The sequence below is a fragment of the Dromaius novaehollandiae genome, chromosome 14 (assembly GCF_036370855.1).
Source record: "Dromaius novaehollandiae isolate bDroNov1 chromosome 14, bDroNov1.hap1, whole genome shotgun sequence".
Classification (NCBI taxonomy): domain Eukaryota; kingdom Metazoa; phylum Chordata; class Aves; order Casuariiformes; family Dromaiidae; genus Dromaius; species Dromaius novaehollandiae.
Genome location: NC_088111.1, coordinates 21,907,114 through 21,927,891, shown reverse-complemented (window position 1 = coordinate 21,927,891; position 20,778 = coordinate 21,907,114). Strand labels below are relative to the sequence as shown.

Genomic DNA, 20,778 nt, shown 5'->3' with positions numbered 1-20,778 from the left:
ACCGCCACCGTTCGGCACTTCGCGAAGGAGCCTGAGTCCATTTACCTGCCGGTAAAAAGGAGTCAATGGGACAGCGTGGTCCAGAAACAAGATAGTATAGCAATAGCTTTAGAAGGATTCCCAGGAACAATCAGATTATCGCCTGTGCTGGAGATGTATACACACCTCTCCGTCCTTCGGCCCCATCTGAAAGCCCGAGTGCTACAGCGACCTGCACCAGGGCGCACAGTGTTCACCGACGCGTCATCGGTGACCAGGGCAGCGGTTGTTGCGTGACAAGATCAAAAGACCCAATGGCACCGAGTGAAGATCAGCGAGCCGGACAGTAGCGTACAGCATCTAGAGGCCCGAGCTGTGGCGCAGGCATTGCAAATGTGGCCAGAAGAGCATTTGAATGTAGTGACAGACTCCATGTTCGTCTTTAAATTGTTACACAACATGTCATATCCCGGATGGGCCGGATCGCCCATTGCGCTAATGCTAGAAGAAGCCCTACAACAGCGGCGGGCCACTGCCTCCGTTATTCATGTTCGGAGTCATGAGGCAATCCAAGGAGTGTACCAAGAAGGCAACAATAAAGCCGATCAAGCGGCCAAAGGTGTGTGGACAGTCGCAGAAGCAAGGCAGGTGCACGACCTTCTCCATGTTGGTGTAAAAGCACTGGCAAAAAGCTGCAACATCCCCCTCACCACGGCTCGTGAAGTGGTTGCGGCTTGCCCGTATTGCCAAAAAACCCCCCTGTGGGGCGCCGGCATCAACCCCAGGGGGCTGAAAGGAAACCAAATATGGCAAACGGACTTCACAATGTGCCAGCGACTTCGACCACGGCCCTGGCTGGCTGTCACAGTGGACACACACAGCGGTATCATCGTTGCGACCCAACATAAATGAGTCACAGCGCGGGCGGCACAGTTGCATTGGCACACGGCAATGGCCTGGCTGGGTGCCCCAGAAACTATTAAAACAGACAACGGCACGTGTTTCACAGCGCAAAGCACGAGAGAATGGGCCGTACGGTGGGGAATTAAGCTAGTTCACGGTATTGCCTATAATAGCACAGGTCAAGCCATCGTCGAGCGAGCAAACCGCACTTTAAAGCAAAGGATCGAGATTCTTGGGGAGGGGGAAGGATATACACAAAGAATCCCCGCGCACAAACAATCAGAAATAATTATGCGCGCCTTATTCGGTCTGAATCAGTTCATCAGGGGGGAGGAGAACAAGACGCCAGCGGAAAAGCATTGGGCGGTCCGAGCGATGCACGAGGGACCAGACGTAAAGGTCCGAATCCCAGAAAAAGGGGAATGGGAAGAGGGGTGGCAGCTGGTAACCCAAGGACGAGGGTATGCAGCGGTCAGGCAGGGAGAAGTGGTAAGATGGGTCCCTGTGAAGTGGGTACGCCCAGACCTCAGGGCAAGGACAAGACAGGAAGCAGAGAGTCAGGTGAATTAATGAATGTCTGAGTTTTATTGCAGGGGAGGACCACCCTGAAAAGCCGATGATCCCTCCTAGCAGCAAAGACAGCAGACAGGAGAAGAAGAACAGATGAGAAAAGGCGCGTGAAACCACAAGAAGAACGCGTAACCAGAAAACCCGAGAAGATGGCAGGGGGAGCAACCCAAGTAGCTCTCCTCGTAGCGATGCTGGGACTGGGACTCCAAGGGGTGAAAGGCGAACCAATGTTAGCGAAATGGGGTAGTTACAATCTATGGCTCACCTGGGCAAACCGGACAGGAAATAAGCAATTTTGCCTGACGCTGGCGGGTGCGGGGCAGCCCTTTAAGACATGCTTAATAGGGGTCCCATTGAATTTGACCGTAGACCTACCAAAGCTGAGAGAGCATTGCACAAACACAAGCAATATTAGTAACTGCTTGAACACGCTGAATGCATCATTGCCTTGGGACCCGCAAGAGCTTGACCTTCTGGGTTCGGTAGTGGTAATTGGCTTGGGCTAGGACCATGGGCCAGGCAGTTACTAATAGAAGGGTTGCGCCTGCTACTGATGCTCGTGCTAGGCATATTAGCATGTAGACTAGTGTTTAGATGCTTGGTAAGACAACTGCTAGAAAAGGGGTGGTCCCACCCACACCTACACTATGAACGCTTAACCCGCGACACGGCAATTTAAAGCAAATAGCATAGTCAAAGCATGGGGAGGGGGAGATGTAGGGAACGGCGATCGGAAGATCTCGCGATGGCACGGAAAGAGGAAGGAAGAGGAAGGATATGACGTAGAGATAGCAGTATGCTTGTAGGTATATAAGCGAATACATACGTACAATAAACGCCATTTGTAGCATCCTCATATTGGTGTCAGTGCTCATTGGCCCGGAGGCAGGGGGAGCCTCCGTGCCGTCTCAGGCGAACGGGAGATTGTCGCATCAGAAGGCGACAGTTAGGGTTAGGGTTTAGAGTTCAGATAATTTCCTAACTTCTCAAGGGTTAATTTCATGAGTACATGCCAACACTGAGTTCATTGGCTTCTCCAAATATTTAACCTATTCATTTCCTGTTCTGTCCTATGCTGTCATGTCTGTAGATAAATGAATTCTGTTAGATACGTGATCACAGTGGACCTTGTTACTAAGACTGTTGGCATCAAGAATTTCAGCCTTTTCACCTGACCATTATTAAGTTTTTCTGCCATATTTTCCATTGCTCACTTTTACTTCTGTATATTTTCAGATTTTCTATGTCTATGATGTTTATGCTTCTTGATTTTAGCAACTCTTCCTGCACCTTAGTCATTCTTGCTTTACCTGTGCCTATCTGTGCCTCTTCTGTATACATTCTTTGTTGTACATGTTTGCATACCATTCGAATCATCTATTTTGGACTTTTAGTTCTTAAAGAGATCCTGATGGAGGTGAATTGATCTCTTACAATGCACGCTGTCTTTCCTGCATCGTAATGCTTTGCCAATTTGCCGTTTCAGCAGTTGGCAGCTCTCTGCCAGATCCCCTGCTGATGCCAGAAGACAGTCCTAATGTAGGCAATACAAAAATAATTCTGCCACAATCTGACACTTCTGCTAATGTCAGACTACGCTTTTGAAGTACTGAAACATCTAACTTCTATGCAAAGGCAAGCTCTCAGGGGATCAAGTGAAAGGGAGGAGTTGTCTTTCAGTAGTGAAGATGTGAGGAGCTGTCACTGCCTAAGGATGCTACCACTGAATGTTAGCGTAGCTAGAAAGTGTTACTCTGTAGATGAGAAATAATGATTCTGGTATTAGCCTGGAGACAGTTAGTTCTTATAAGACAGAAAAGCACAGCGAATATGGCAACATGGAGAAAGATGCAAACGTGTCTTTTCAGCCTGCCTTCCTGATATTTCCCTTGTATGCTGAGTTAGGAAAACCTGCCAGTAACTGTCATCTTTACAAGCAATACAGATTTTTTTCTAAAGATCCATGCCCCCCACTATTCACCATTCTGTCCATACCCTTGTTTTTTGCATACTTTTCTACCAAAGGGAAACTTCCCTATCCTCTTCCTTTATGATTCAATCCTTAGTCTCCTCAGTGTGTTCCAAGATCTTCACATTTACCTTTTGGAGGAGGAAGAAAACAGAGATGAGTAAGCACCTCCCATCTATTTCTTCTTACAACCCTTTTCTCACAAAAGGAGGTACAGTTAAAGACACTGAGGGAAGAAAAGGAACAGAAGCTGGCAGTGAAGCTGCCATAATGAATCAAAAAGCATAGGCAGCAACTTGATCTGCATGTGCTTCTCACTGCTACTGTTTGGTTTGTTTAGTTAGAGGGTTCTTTGCAGGGAAGTGACAGTGCTGTGCAGGAGATGTTTTTAGAAGACAATTCTTTGGAATAATTTAGACTCCCCCCTCTGTTGTGCACCATTCAGATAGCTATCTATTAAACGTTTTTAGCTTTTGTCATGGGCTTTAATTATTTTCTTTCATACATAACACCAAACATTAATATAGACATGATAGGTAGAAACACCTGAAGTTGATGTTGCCGGTTCATTTGCATCATAGAAACTTATTTCTTATATTTATAGATCTCTCAAGGTTTTCTCTTTTTTGCAGTGTGTTCTCAAGGTGTTGTGTTTTTCAAATTTAATAACGAATTTAATAAATGAACAGTTCATAAGCAGATAAGGAATAAAAAGATGCAGTTGTTCCACTTTAACCATTATTTATGATCTTTTTAAATCATTCCAGCAGCTCATTGGAGGATGATAGAAACTTAAAATTTGGCTTCAAAACAAGGATATTAATCTTAAATCATATATATGCTTTTGACAGTGGATTTAATTTCCATGTGTTGTAGGACTTAAACATTTTCTCTTATGCTTACATGTACATGTATATCTACAACAGTGGAGTGAAATTTCAGTTTGATTAGAGAGAGGCTTATGAAATATGAGCTTTGAACATTCATATAAAAAAGAAAGAGGAGTAGGTCTTTCTTTCTTTACAAACCAATATGTGAGGTGCATGTAGATCAAAACAAAATCCATTATGTGTCCATAACCTGTAGGAAGCGGTATACAAATCTTATTGCTCAGTGATTATACAAACCATTCTATTGCTGTCTAGGGGTAGTAGCACAAGATAATGTACCTTTTCTGCCGCTTCTTTTTGTTTTTCAGTGCAGGAATTCCTATTTGGAAGTACATCAGATCAAACCACTGAGATTGTAACGGGTAGTCAGTAAGGGTAGGAATCATGTCAGCTAAATTTAGCCAATCAAATAGGATCCTCTTGCTGTGTGAAAAGAGAAAGAGACAGCTGTCAAGATCCTCATATGTCTCTGCTGATTAGAAAGAGAATATTGATATATTAAATGTATAACTTTTTTTTTTTTTTTTTTTTTTTTTTTTTGAATTGCCAAAGCTAAGTGAGGTAAATCCCAGCCTGGGAGCTGAGTCATGGCAGCCCCATTCTCTTCCTGCCCCCTGCAGATTCCTATGCATTCATTTAAACACAGTATAGTAATTATGATTGTTTAACAGTTCTAGTTGTCTGACTCAGCCACCGCACTCTTTGCAGATCCGGATTTTTGGTTTTAGCTTCCCTGCTCTTCCAAACACCCATTACTGTACTACAGTGTTTAAAACACATACATTCCCAACAAGGTGTAGCAAATTCCATTTGTATTCCTGCCACAATGCACCAGCTGTGGAGGGATGTAGGGAACATATGGTGCTGTGCAGTATGGAGAGTGCATACTTCCCTCCCCTCAGTCCAGTGACATAGGGGCACAATGTGATGTAGAAGGAGATCTTTCCCCTTGCCCCGCTTACATCAGGGCTGCAACCATCCCTGCTTTGAAGAAAGAATGAGTTAAGCCTATGTGGTGAATAGCTGTGGAATCCAAAGCATCCTTCCATATTGCCCTTAATAACTGGAAGCGATGCTGTTTGTGAGGATGCTCTTCACATTACTCTTCTCTCATTCTCCAGAGAATCTGCATGGCCAGTCTCACACACATTTTCACAGGCACATCTGAACATAGTAAGGTAGAAAGTCGGATAACAGAATTTCTTCCTTTTATAAAGAGAACTTAAAATAGTTTGATTTAACTGGAAAGCAAGGTGAAAGGAGACAGGGTCACTGCTTATTCTGTTTATTTGCACTGTATTATATTATAGTGATCTCATAATTTAGTGTGTCTGTGGTCACCTGCAGGGAAATAGTATTTTCTGTGTGCGTGGCTTGGTTTCTGAGTAGTTACTTCTTGTGTATATTTTTCTCTAAAGCACTGGAGAATTGCTGGAGCTGAAGATAGGCAGGGGGTGATGGTATTCCTGGTGATGTTAAAGTATTTAAGATACCTTTTTGTTATGTCTTCTCAAATGCCCAAGATTAACCCTGCTACCAATCCCCCAAATCAGACTGGTGAGGACTGCTTCCTTCTGTAACACTGGGCTTTTCACTAATTTGTAGCACGCAGGTTACAGATAAGGTTTCTTGGATTCCCACCAGTTTGTTACTGTCAAGGCCCTGAGAGTGGCCAACAACCTCTGCCACCCCCCGCCCCATCCCAGGGATTTGGCTGCATGTGCTCAAGGCCAGTGCTGACATGCAGCCGGGGATGAGGCTGCTGTGAGAAGAGCTGTGGGAGAGAGCTGGGAGAAGCCTTGCTGGAGGCTCCCCTTTTGCTTGGAAGCTGCATGTTGGGAATGCTCATCCTTGGTCTTTGCCTGAGCTATGGTGCAGATGTCTGTGGCCTGCCTCTGTTGTGGTGGCCCCACTCCTCCTCTGGGGTAGCATGACCCCTCCAAGGGGCTGGCGGACCCTCCCTGCGCACCATCAGATGCCTTGCCAGGGTGATAGCCAGGCCTGGCAGCTGCCCCAGGCAGCCGGCAGGTCAGCTTTGGCCACCTCATCACGCAGGGCCTCAGTTGGCACACCTGCACGGTTCAAATACATAATTCAGTTCAAGTGGGTGTAGGGAACGGCGATCGGAAGATCTCGCGATGGCACGGAAAGAGGAAGGAAGAGGAAGGATATGACGTAGAGATAGCAGTATGCTTGTAGGTATATAAGCAAATACATGCGTACAATAAACGCCATTTGCAGCATCCTCATATTGGTGTCAGTGCTCATTGGCCCGGAGGCTGGGGGAGCCTCCGTGCCGTCTCAGGCGAACGGGAGATTGTCGCATCAGAAGGCGACAAGTGGTGACCCCGACGTGATAGCTGAGACGGCGGACCGCAGGCGGTCGAGAGGATCCGGATCATGGACGCGGTAGTTAAGGTTGTACGCGTGGGTGCCCGGGAATGGGTGCTCTCTATGAGAGCGAATGCAGTTGCGAACTGCATCGGGCGGCTCCTGAAAGATGGAGCGATAGTTAGACCAGGGGACATTTTTTCCCCTTCTAACTGGGAGAAGTGCACTCGAGCACTTGCTCAGAGAGCTATGGCCACTAAGAAGGCCGCAGAGCTTAAGACGTGGGGAGATATAACGATCATTTTAGAAAGGACTAGGGAGGAGCTTGAGACCTGGCAGGCTGCCCGCGCGGCGCTGCACATGTCCGCGGAAATGGCAACACAGACAGCAGTGAACGCAGAGGAGCGAACGGAGGCGATAGAGGGAGAGGCGATAGTAGGGGATGAAGTGAAAACGGAGAGTGTGGAAACAGACATAAAGGAGGAGGCGGTTAATCAAGAACCAGAGCAGGGAGAGGGGGAGGCAAAAACTCCAGAGGCTTACCCAATAACGCCCTCTTCTCCGCCTCCGCCGCGGTATCCGTGGAAAGAAATGAGGGCGATGGAAGGGGGAGAACTAGGAGAACCAGAAGACCTTTGTGGAGACCCAGATATGAAAAAGCCAGAGGCGGGTAGAGGAAAAGAAAGCAAGGTGAAAGTGGAGGAGGCAGAAGAAAAGGAAAGACCGCTTATAGTGGATGATCCCCGAGACTGGCTACCGGGGACCATGATTCGGGTGCAGTGGGAGGACGAAAGAAGAGAAGAAGCAGGGGAAAGACCAGAAGCAGGGGAAAAACCGAGGGTCCCGCACCCGGGAAAAGATGGCGCTGGCCGAGAGAGGAGTGGGTGTCCACCAGCATTGCGGAAGGAGGAGACTGAAGACTCAGGTGCAGCAACTAGGGCGGAGTTCCCCCGCCACAGTCAGAGGCGAAAGAAAAAAAAAAAAAAAAAAAAAAAAAAAAAAAAAGAGGAGGAAAGTCACAAGAGATATGGAGCAGATGTTTATGCTGCTTACAGCTCTGGAAGAAGAAATAGCTAAACAAAGAGGGCTATTAGAGGCAACAGCTAAACAAAGAGGGCTATCAGAGGCAGCAGCTAAACAAAGAGGGCCATCAGAGACAGCAGGTTTCACCCAAGCGGGAGGGGGAAAAGAAATTCCCCTAACAGACTGGAAACTGATAGCAACGGAATGTGCCCTGAGTGGCCTCAAGTTTCGTGCGCCAATAGGGGCCTTCCCAGTACGAGTTGCCCCGGGGGGGGGGGGGGGGGCAGTGGAATGGATGCCCCTCGACCCAAAGACGGTACAACAGCTATTGAAAGCAGTGCAAGAACAGGGCCTGCGACACCCGGTGACACAGACGTTGCTGGACGCGGCGCACGCGGGAGGCCTAATACCGTGGGATTGTCGCGCCCTCGCGCGACTGGTTTTATCGCCCACGATGGTCCTTATGTGGAAAGAAGCGTGGACCTCGCGCTTGCAGCAGGCGTTGATGGCCGCACAGGCAGACCCGCAGAACCCACTGGGCCAATCCACCCTACCGCGGTTAAGAGGAAATGATGCGGCCATGGCTACACCCCAGCAGCAGGCAGCGGGCCTGACACCTCGGGAGATACTGGTGACAACAGAAGCATCTCAAAAGGCCTTTGATGATATTGGGCCACTGGTGCAGCAGGCAGAGCCATGGACGACTGTGAAGCAGAGAGTGGGAGAGCCGTTTGACAAGTTTTGTGACAGGCTACAGGCAGCAGTAGAACTTGCATCTTTACCAGACGCTGCAAAAGGAGCGGTGATGTTGGAATGTATCAAACAACAGGGCAACGAGTTGACAAAAGAAATCCTAAGAACAGCACCTAAGGGAGCAAGTCTAGGGCAGACGATCAAGTACGTATTAGAACACCGGGACAAGACCACAGCCCTACAGATTGCTGCAGCAGTTATGGCAATGCCGGAGGTTAGAGCTAGAGGAGGTCCAAAGGGAGGCCCATGCTTTGGCTGCGGGCGAATGGGCCATTTGAGAGCACAGTGCACGAATAAGGGAAGTTACGCGCGCCCAACAAGGGGTATGGGGAGCCTTACATGCTGGGCCTGTGGAAAACCAGGACACAGAGCACGAGATTGTCGGCGGTCGGGAAACGAGAAGCGGGGAGGGCAACTAGGGGGCCACCCCTCCCCGGTGAGCCGGCCTCAAGTAGCCCCTGTCAACAACAACACACCGCTGATGGACAGCTCCAGCGACCAAACTCCGAAGGGAAACCCCGCGTGGCCCTGGTCTTAGGGTGTGAGAAGAGACCCCGAGTGAAAGCGCATCTGATAGGCCCACCAGGGGCGGGTCCTCCTAGCATCCCCTTAATAATGATGCTAGATACGGGGGCAGATGTTACATGTGTACCCTCGTGGTTGTGGCCATCGAGTTGGCCAGCAAAAGTGGCAAGCTCGTTAGATGGAGTGGGAGGCAGGGCGGAGGCTATGATTTCTGAAACCGATATCACAATTGTATTGGAGGACCCGGATAGGCCTGCTCAGATCATCCGTGTGCGGCCGTACATAACTGCCATAGGGGAACCATTGTTAGGGCGAGATGCCTTATTGCAAAGCGGCTTTCACCTGACAAATTTAGGGTAAGGGCCACTGCCTACCTCCTCGGGGCTCATTTCGCTGTCCCGCTGACATGGTGCTCCAATGAGCCTGTGTGGGTAGAGCAGTGGCCATTGACAGCGGACAAATTGGCGGCTGCCCGACAAATAGTAAGTAGAGAATTAGAGCAGGGACACCTGGAGGAAAGCCACAGTCCCTGGAACACTCCTATATTTGTGATACACAAAAAGGATAAGTCTAAATTTCGATTACTGCACGACCTACGAGCGGTAAATCAGCAGATGGAAGCGATGGGTGCCCTCCAGCCAGGGTTGCCACTACCATCAGCAATACCAAAGAATTGGCCAGTGGTGGTGATGGATATCCAAGATTGCTTTTTCTCTATACCATTAGCCCCTCAGGACAAAGCTCGATTTGCCTTCACACTGCCCTCAGAGAATCTGCAGGAGCCAGCAGCGCGATATCAATGGACAGTCCTCCCGCAGGGCATGAAAAATTCACCTACGATTTGTCAGGCGGCAGTAGCTAAGGTATTGCAGCCGGTAAGAGCGCAGTTCCCGCGCGCGCTTATCATCCATTACATGGACGACCTCCTAATAGCTGCAGAGACCCAGCAAGAAACCGATCAGGCAGAACAGGCAGTAATTAACTGCCTAAATGAAGCGGGATTGTACGTCCAGAAAGCGAAGACACAAAGGGGAGAATCTGTCGACTATCTGGGAACCACCATCCTCCCCAGAGCTGTGGTCCCACAGCCGATAAAGCTCAATAGAGAGATACGAACGTTGCATGATGTACAGCAATTGGTTGGAGCTCTCCAATGGCTGCGAGGGCTGATAGGTATTCCCAAGGAGTGGATGGAGCCACTGTTCGAGTTGCTCAAGGGCCACAAACCATGGGAACCGAGGCAGATGACACCGAACGCGTTAGAAGCCCATGAAAAATAGAAGATCTCATGGCAAAGGGCGGAGTAACGAGATACGACCCGGCCAGACCTATCAATCTGTATGTGGCAGTTACAAGAACAGGAGCCATAGGCGTTCTAGGACAAGGGACACCGGAGCGTCCGGAAGTCGTATGGTGGATAGTGTCAAACCAAATAAGTACGGCATACGTCACAATCGTAACAGCGTTGGCACAGATGATACAGAAGGGACGAACCGCCACCGTTCGGCACTTCGCGAAGGAGCCTGAGTCCATTTACCTGCCGGTAAAAAGGAATCAATGGGACAGCGTGGTCCAGAAACAAGATAGTATAGCAATAGCTTTAGAAGGATTCCCAGGAACAATCAGATTATCACCTGTGCTGGAGATGTATACACACCTCTCCGTCCTTCGGCCCCATCTGAAAGCCCGAGTGCTACAGCGACCTGCACCAGGGCGCACAGTGTTCACCGACGCGTCATCGGTGACCAGGGCAGCGGTTGTTGTGTGGCAAGATCAAAAGGCCCAATGGCACCGAGTGAAGATCAGCGAGCCGGACAGTAGCGTACAGCATCTAGAGGCCCGAGCTGTGGCGCAGGCATTACAAATGTGGCCAGAAGAGCATTTGAATGTAGTGACAGACTCCATGTTCGTCTTTAAATTGTTACACAACATGTCATATCCTGGATGGGCCGGATCGCCCATTGCGCTAATGCTAGAAGAAGCCCTACAACAACGGCGGGCCACTGCCTCTGTTATTCATGTTCGGAGTCATGAGGCAATCCAAGGAGTGTACCAAGAAGGCAACAATAAAGCCGATCAAGCGGCCAAAGGTGTGTGGACAGTCGCAGAAGCAAGGCAGGTGCACGACCTTCTCCATGTTGGTGCAAAAGCACTGGCAAAAAGCTGCAACATCCCCCTCACCACGGCTCGTGAAGTGGTTGCGGCTTGCCCGTATTGCCAAAAAACCCCCCTGTGGGGCGCCGGCATCAACCCCAGGGGGCTGAAAGGAAACCAAATATGGCAAACGGACTTCACAATGTGCCAGCGACTTCGACCACGGCCCTGGCTGGCTGTCACAGTGGACACACACAGCGGTATCATCGTGGCGACCCAACATAAACGAGTCACAGCGCGGGCGGCACAGTTGCATTGGCACACGGCAATGGCCTGGCTGGGTGCCCCAGAAACTATTAAAACAGACAACGGCACGTGTTTCACAGCGCAAAGCACGAGAGAATGGGCCGTACGGTGGGGAATTAAGCTAGTGCACGGTATTGCCTATAATAGCACAGGTCAAGCCATTGTCGAGCGAGCAAACCGCACTTTAAAGCAAAGGATCGAGATTCTTGGGGAGGGGGAAGGATATACACAAAGAATCCCCGCGCACAAACAATCAGAAATAATTATGCGCGCCTTATTCGGTCTGAATCAGTTCATCAGGGGGGAGGAGAACAAGACGCCAGCGGAAAAGCATTGGGTGGTCCGAGCGATGCACGAGGGACCAGACGTAAAGGTTCGAATCCCGGAAAAAGGGGAATGGGAAGAGGGGTGGCAGCTGGTAACCCAAGGACGAGGGTATGCAGCGGTCAGGCAGGGAGAAATGGTAAGATGGGTCCCTATGAAGTGGGTACGCCCAGACCTCAGGGCAAGGACAAGACAGGAAGCAGAGAGTCAGGTGAATTAATGAATGTCTGAGTTTTATTGCAGGGGAGGACCACCCTGAAAAGCTGATGATCCCTTCTAGCAGCAAAGACAACAGACAGGAGAAGAACAGATGAGAAAAGGCGCGTGAAACCACAAGAAGAACGCGTAACCAGAAAACCTGAGAAGATGGCAGGGGGGAGCAACCCAAGTAGCTCTCCTCGTAGCGATGCTGGGACTGGGACTCCAAGGGGTGAAAGGCGAACCAATGTTAGCGAAATGGGGTAGTAACAATCTATGACTCACCTGGCAAACCGGACAGGAAATAAGCAATTTTGCCTGACGCTGGCGGGTGCGGGGCAGCCCTTTTAAGACATGCTTAATAGGGGTCCCATTGAATTTGACCGTAGACCTACCAAAGCTGAGAGAGCATTGACACGCTGAATGCGTCATTGCCCTGGGACCCGCAAGAGCTTGACCTTCTGGGTTCAGTAGTGGTAATTGGCTTGGGCTAGGACCATGGGCCAGGCAATTACTAATAGAAGAGTTGCACCTGCTACTGATGCTCGTGCTAGGTATATTAGTATGTAGACTAGTGTTTAGATGCTTGGTAAGACAACTGCTAGAAAAGGGGTGGTCCCACCCACACCCACACTATGAACGCTTAACCCGCGACACGGCAATTTAAAGCAAATAGCATAGTCAAAGCATGGGGAGGGGGAGATGTAGGGAACGGCGATCGGAAGATCTCGCGATGGCACGGAAAGAGGAAGGAAGAGGAAGGATATGACGTAGAGATAGCAGTATGCTTGTAGGTATATAAGCAAATACATGCGTACAATAAACGCCATTTGCAGCATCCTCATATTGGTGTCAGTGCTCATTGGCCCGGAGGCTGGGGGAGCCTCCGTGCCGTCTCAGGCGAACGGGAGATTGTCGCATCAGAAGGCGACAAGTGGGTTACAAAGCTGAGTGGGGGGAACGATCCCTTATGGCCTATGACTGAGAAGTTCTTATAGCCCTGGGGCCTTTGTGTCATCCTCCATGTGTACATTCAAGGCCCTTGCTATCATCCTGTATTCCTCTGTGTTGCATTTTATTGTAGGGTCATTTTGTTTAGGGTGGTTCCATACAGAATAAGCACTTGTTATTGCTATCAATTAGTTACAAATATCTGCATATGTATATATATAACATTACACCCCACAACTGCACTTTTCTCAAAAAAAATGAGTCTCATGCTCTTTAGATTATTGTTATAGCTAAACAAGCTGTAACACAGCTCCAGACATACCAAGACAGATCCAGACCAAGCCCAACAAGAGCTGAGGCTGGTGTTGTTGGAATAATGCAAGGCCTGTTGGCCTCTTACTGTCATGCTCTGCCTTTGAGGTTTATCCACAGATTTCGTCTTGCAAATCTCTTGCTCTTGCTAGGGTACTGGTAATAGCCTTGGATTTCTTCTGCTCTTTTCCAGTGACTGTATCTTTTCCTGTGTGCAATTGTAGCTTTTGGTCTGTTATCACAAGCTTTTCATTTTTTTATAAAATGAGGGGAAATGCTTTGTGATGATAAGATTGTTTGGAAGGACTCATCAGCTGTGTGACTGTTTGCAGGTTCTATCCCTAGATATAGGGGAGTCTTTTCTTGTAGTCATTCAATCTTTTCATGTCTAAATCCCATATCTTTAGTTCACTGTTACTAATATTTCGCATTAAGAAGTGTTTCACTTTAAAGAAGGGTTTGTCAAGGTTTGTTCAGCAGTCACCTATGCCAATTATGACTGTCAAAGAAAAGCCAAAATCAGCACACCTCTTCATTGACTAAACTGTGAGCAAAAAGGAAGATATGTTACTTTATATTGAACAAAAGGAAATCCTAAACAATTCCCTTAATCTGTTTTGTATGCGGTGTCCTTCATTTCACAAAGTACTTGAGCACATGCCTAATTTACAGATCTGCTTAAACAATTGTTAACTGAGATCTAAAAGAGATGTCTATAGTACAGTATAATATTTTCACAGTGGCAAAGTAAATTCATACAGCCAGTTCTTTATGAAGGATTTCCTGAAAACTGTGATGAAAGGTTTCCTGTCTTTTGAGTCCTTTGTTTTCTAGGCTTAGGATAATTATAATCTAGTATTTCTGCACTGAAAATATAAAAATTTCTTATAATTTTGAAGTACTAATACCAGTGTGCATTAACTATGTCAGTGCTAATTGCCTCATAGTAACTTTTAGCATCAGAATATTAATAACTGAGTATTTTTCAATCTCTGTTCTATAGATGAAAATGACAAATAAATGCTGTTCTCCCTCAGGCCAGGTAAGACTTTAATTGTGTTAATGAAATGTATTCATCATGCCAGAACAAAAATTATTAATTTTTCTAATTCTTCTCATTGCTTTAAGTTGCAAAATTTGTAGAGCCTACATACAGACATTTAGTCAGTTTGCAAATTCTAAAATCACATTTGCAAAATCTGTTTTAAATTTTGAGATGTCATAGTTTACACAGCAGATTCTCACTAATCAACAGTAACTAGTAGAATCCCCAATTGCACTTGTTTATTAAAAAATAAAAATAAAGGAAAATTAAAAAAGAAGGCTATATCACTGGATTAGATGGAGCCATGATATAAGTGAAAGAGGGAGACAGTGTAACTTACAAATATGTCTTGGAAAACATACTTTATGCTTACATGCCTATAGCTTCAGCGAGTCTGACAAATTGATGTGACTTTATATCTACATCACATTATTATGCATAGATAGCTCAGGAATATATTGCAAATAGTATCCTTTGGATGTGTCATGCTGTGCAGAATACATGTTTGCAGTGACCATTTGTCTAGGGCTTTTGGAGCTTAGGGAGCCTGATGCAATATTGCTGCACCTCTAGCTAGTCAAAAAGACCCAATGAACTTACTACACTGGAAAGCCTTCTTACTTACTGTGGGATTGCAAAGTTATTTTTTTTTTTTTTCCTATTTACTTTGTAAATTTTCTTTTTCTTTTTCCAGGCTAATTCTATAACTCTGGGAAATAAATCGAATTTTATATCATAAAACTAATGAGCTTCACACTTATTTGCTATCCTTGCATCAATCTGGTGCTGAACTCAGGAAAAAAGAGCCCAATCCTTGTCTGTTTCCAAGAATGCTGTGTTTGCAGATTAAAAAAGTGAAAATTAGCCAGGTTGTCTTTTGCTACTTACTGCTTTACTATAGAAATTTATTGTAGAAATTTACTACAGAATTAAAAGACTGAGTCTAGAAGTATATTGTATGGACATCAAATAAATGTTTAAAATATTTGTTATTAATTAGACAGCTTGTATATTCTTTCATGTGTCACCATTTTGTCATCTTATCTAAAAAACGTAGTTGGACATTTGTAGACTGTTCTAGAAGTCATTAAAAATATCTAACCATTTATATTTTCTTACCCAGGATACTGCTTTATTTTGTTATACTTGTGCCTGCATTTTGGAAAAAAAAAGTACACCTGAAGAACTACTATAAACTTTAATTCTGTGCGTAGTAGATACCCAAAAGTTATCCCTAAAACAAAATGAATACCTATGTAAGAAGGGAGCATTTAATTATTCCTTCTCATTATTAATCAAACTGATATGAAAAACAGGTGATTATAAATGGTAGGAGGAAAGATACTGAATTTGGATATATGTTGTTGGATGAACTCCCTACTACAGATATTTTAGTAACTATTTTCATAACATCTGAATCCCATTTTAAATTTAATGATACATTTAATTATCTGTAAGTTAAAGAAATGAAGAATAATGATAAATGAGAATTGCTGCCTGTAACCTGCTTACCTACCTGCAGTATGGTATAACTACTAATGTAATTAATAATATGTTCCAAAATTTATTTAATGTTCTTGGGTCTGTCACTTTTTTGGAGCTGCAGGAGTACTGAAATCAAAGAAATGCCAAATCTGCTATACTGTAGCATTCACATGAAAAGCTCAAAAGGGAATCCCAACTTCTATTTTATTAAAGACAGAAGTACTAATTGACATTAAAATGTCTGCTTTTAAGAAGCTCTTTCTTAAACTAAGTACAGGAACATTAGAAGCAGTCTTTGTTGATACAGACAGCTTGTAGAGTTGGATTTAAAGACTTTGGTTCAAGCTGCTGAGAGTTAGAAGGCGAATGAAGATGATACAAGAATGAGCTTTTTGGTATTAATGGATAACTGCAAATGATTGACTCTATTCTTTTAAACTTTATTCATCTCAATTTTTGTGCATGTAATATGATACTTCAAAAAAAGGAAGAAGTATTCTTCCTGAATTTGTAAATAAATATTGAGGACAGTCATACGACCCAACATTAGATGCCTAATTTGATTTCCCAGGTTAACAGGCTAGTGTCTATAAACTATCCATTCAGTCAGGGCAGAAAGATATTCTTTTCCAGAGCGTCATTCAAATGTGGAAATTAATATCAATCAGTATTTTAAATAATCCTTTATACGGATTATATATATAGCCTCTCCTTCTGCTTTGACTGTACTGGGGTCCTAAGAAGACCCCAGTAGCCTCTTAACTTACTATCTAAGGTAGGTGTCTAATGTTAAGCAGTACAAATCCATTACCCTTTTTACCTTCAGAATATGAAAGGAAGGAAAGATGCAATTAGAACGTAAATTTCTGGAATGGAAAATTTAAGGCAAGACTGATGTCACTTACATAATGTGTGTACAAACCTGAACTGCTCTTGTTAATATAATTGATTTAAAAGACAGAGAAAAGAGAAGTTTGAGAGACTGGAGGTGGTTTGAAGAGCTTCCTTAAGTAAATTTTGTGATAGTTGCAGATTTATCCTTCCTGTTGAGTATGGACATTCCTGAAGAATTAGATAGAGCCTTTGAGTTTCATTATCGTGTCAGTTGCCATGAGTTTTCTTCATTGCCTTCAGAATCCAAACCAATCTTTCGAAAAGGGGTGAGATCAGATCAGGACAGGTTCCATTCAGATTCTGTTTTTCATAGGTCTGTAACAAACTAGGATTTGGCATCAACAAATGCAAAATTAGTTCACTAAACCTGGGTTTCTCGCTTTTCTTTCATATTGTCCTTGACTGGTTTAACTGGAAATATTATTCTGGAAATCCAGAACAAGATGAATTCCAAGGGCATATAGCTAAGAAAACTGTAGAGGGAAGGGATGCAACTAATGGTTCTCAGATCTAAAACAGCTGTATTTCTGGGTCTCTTTGCCCAAAGAAGACATTAAACAAAGAGTTTGCATTTTGTCCTGCATATAAGATCCAAAGTTAGGAAGAGGTTCCTAGAGGTAGTGGTAGCAACAGTTGTAATTATTATGACTATATTTATAATGTTAAATTAAACAGTACCAGGTCAACAAGCTAATTGGCACAGTCTCGCTACGTTCATACTATTAATGTCTCTTCTCCCTCCAAAGGAGGCATTTAAACTGGGAGGCATTTAAACTATTGGAATTTCATTTTTGCCAGTGCTTAAATCCCAAACTGTTCTTGGGAATTTTTTGAAGAGTACTAGTTATCCCAGACCATGTCATGCTAGTTAGTCTCTGTCAAGGACTAATTATAAAAATTTGACAGGTGTATATAAATAAGTACCACTGCTGAAGCCCTGACACTATACGTAACCTGTGTAGACCTCAGAGGATTGGAAGCATGAGGCACCTAAGCACTGGGTACTTTTAGAGCAGATTGGTGCTCTGCAAGAAGACAGGGAGATTGAGCTAGGTTGTACAATATTTTATTGAGTGTGGAGAGCTGCCATTTTCCAAACACTATAACTTTTGATTCTGCTTGATATAATTTGTTGCAGTGCTCTAGAGACTTGGAAGCACTTAATTCTCTTATCTGTAAGCAGTTAGATTTGTGACTCAATTTTCAAAAAGATATGCACCACTGGATTGCTGCATATTTTTTTATGAAACAGTAAATTAGGTGATTCCCTCTGTACAGAAAAAAAAACTTGCGGAGTTGTTGGCTTTCTAAGACTATATGAGCATTTCCCATCCCCCGCTGAAGCAATACCTTTTCTTCTCAGTATGAAGAAAATGTTCATCGGATCTTGATAAACACTATGTATAATTTTACTTTATATGCTATAAAACAGATTTTCAGTGTTTCCTGCAATGTCTCTTTCCTTGTTTGTTTTGATTTTTTGCAGCTGGAGGAAAAGGTGAACTCTCTCCCTGTAATTGTTTGCATATGTATATTCCATTTGCTCTTTTGTAGTGATTGTATGGATTTCAGTATTTATAACAATCAGTGATTTAGAACATGAGAGGAATTTCATGAATTTGGAGCCTTGCTTTAGTTGTGTCCTTTACCAGACTTGTGCATGGTAGTGCACAGGTATTCTCATCTGCAGCCCTGCAACTGTGAATCTTCCACGATGTTATACCAAAGTTTTACATTTGTGTTTCTGCTACAGTATCACCAATTCATAACATGCTTTTGAATTTGCTGACAATACTATTCCAGAACTGTTCACTGACCTTTGCAACCTGAGTCAAGGCCTACAAAGGGCACAGTAACATACTAATTGAATTAACTGGGGTTTGAATCATTCTTTTGTTTTTCTTCTGACATATATCTTCAGTAAACAGAGTCACTTGCTTGCCTAAATCATGAGCTTTTCATTGACTGCTAGAGGAAATCATACAGAAATTAAATTCTAGATACAGTGATTATAAAAGAAGAGCATGTACCTGAAAGGCCAGGACACAGATTAAGATGTAACCAGCAAGAGATATATAGGTAACAAAAAATTATGCTGTGAATTCATTAATAGCAGGGAGATGACAAAGGAAAATATTTGCCATTACTCAGTTTATCAGAGATCAGCCTTCAATAAAAAGGTCAACTGCAACAGATGGTTATTGCAAGTAATATTAGAAAAATATGGCAAGATCTCAGATTACAAAATGAAGGAAAATTTTGGTGGTACTTATGCTTTCAATGCCTTGTGATGTGAAAAAAAGGTCAAAGTAATCTCAGAGCTGTTATCAAGATATCTCAGAGGATTTGTGACTGCCAGCTGACAGATCAAAAGACTGGGAAAGGGTAAACAGTGCCTGTTACTGAAAAGAAAGAGAAACTGGAGAATTAGAGACTAGTCAATTAACTTCAAACCCTTGAAAGAAATCTGAAATAAATAAGCAGAACATTTGTATACAGATGAAAGATAACAAGCAGATGAGTGGCAGCCATGAAGGATTTGTCAAGAATAAGTAGTTAATATCTAATCTAATTTCCTTCTGTGGTAAGATAACACATCTTGTGGATGGGTGAGAAGTAGTTGCTGACATATCTTGACTTCAGTAAAGCTTTTGACACTTCTTGACATGAGAGTATTCTAAACAAATTTTGTCCAGATTTCCTGGTACAAACTTTGTTGGATAATCCAAGAATAGGTGTAAATGGTTCACTTTTAAAACTAAATGATATATTGATGGAGTCCTGAAAAGGTATCTCCCAGATCCAATTCACTTGAATATTTTTCCTACGATGCATTAGCAAAAGTATGTGTACTAGTTTTGTAGACATGAAGCTGTAAAAGTCAGCATTAGACATAAGAATGATCTTGATGTATTGAAGAATGAGTCTGAAAAACAGGATGGAAGCCAGTTATGATACAGCACGTAAGCAAGAATAATCAACAAATATTTGTGAGAGGTTGTAGGAACAACTCATTCTTCCAAAAAGTATTTGGGGACATAAACTCTGTTGGGCAGTTCAGTCCAGCCTCTGTCCCCTTGCTAGCATTAGGGAGGTCATCGTAGTGCTACTGACCACAGAAGCCAGTTGGACACACATGGTGTCATCAGAAAAACAACAGGTTTATTATTATATCAGGCTGTGGTAGTCAGGCACAGGGCTGATTAGCAGGGACCTTTCAAAAGTCCCAGTCACATGGTTGACCTTAAATTCCCTTTTCTCCCTTTTTCTCCCTTCCAAATAAGCAACCCACAGACTTTTTAATCTTTCATCATCCCTGTTTTTCTCATTTTTATATTCTTTTTTGGTTATTTTGGCCTTAGTCACTGATCCTCAACATCCTCAAAAAGCCAGCACCTCTCTTTCTTCTGATATTCTTAACCCAAGGGGACTTCCTGATGCTTCCCTGTCATATATTTAGCCTGCCAGTTTATCCCGTTAATGTTTTATTAGTTCAGCAGTGCTAGACTGGAGTTGGCCAACCACTTTTTCCTGTACATTGTGTGCAATGTCCAGCAGTTTCTTACATTGTTACCTTGTTTGTTTAACCTCAGGCCAGAGCTGCATACCATAACTACAATGTCTCCTTTGTGACTTTTGATAAAGAGGCAAGCATTCTGGCCTATATGTTAATGTATAGGTGAGAGTACCTTGCAAAACATAAGTGCAAAGTGTTCCAGCTAATTTTGTGCACTGTGCTGCAGAAAAGATTTTGACGAAAGGCTTTCCATGGTCTCTGTGGAAAGATTGAAAGAAATGGAGTTGTGTAAATTAAAGAAGAGAAGACAGGGAGGTATGAAAGAAGTCTTCAGAAATGGTAACCTGATCTTGCAGAATGGAAGAAAATAAATGCTCTTATGTGGTTGATCAGAGAATGACATGTGGAAAGAAGCAAGGACTGATGCTACACAAACTACATGTTATGATTCATGGAATTTTTGCTCCAGTTATGGATTGAAGGAGTTTCTATTTCCTCTACTCTTGAGGGTGAAGCAATTTGAGACTTCAATGGAGAGGGCAAAAAATGTCTTGAATTGCAATTATAGCACAGATGACTCATGTTAGACATGAGGAATAGACTTCTTCATCTCTGGTAAAGCTGATAAAGTGCTGGAATAGATTGTTGGAAGAAATTATAGAGTCTCCATTACTGGAGGTCCTTAAGAGGTTAAGAAAACATCTTTTAG

General features: G+C 44.1%; 1 protein-coding gene across 1 annotated transcript in view; it reads left to right on the top strand.

Annotated features, from left to right (window-relative positions):
* Positions 1-20,778, top strand: part of LOC135329905 (gamma-2-syntrophin-like) — a 163,928-nt gene that overhangs the window by 122,974 nt on the left and 20,176 nt on the right. Inside the window, exon 15 of the mRNA XM_064519947.1 lies at positions 14,132-14,170. Coding sequence (XP_064376017.1) covers positions 14,132-14,170 — 39 coding nt within the window. The remainder of the gene's footprint in view (positions 1-14,131; positions 14,171-20,778) is intronic.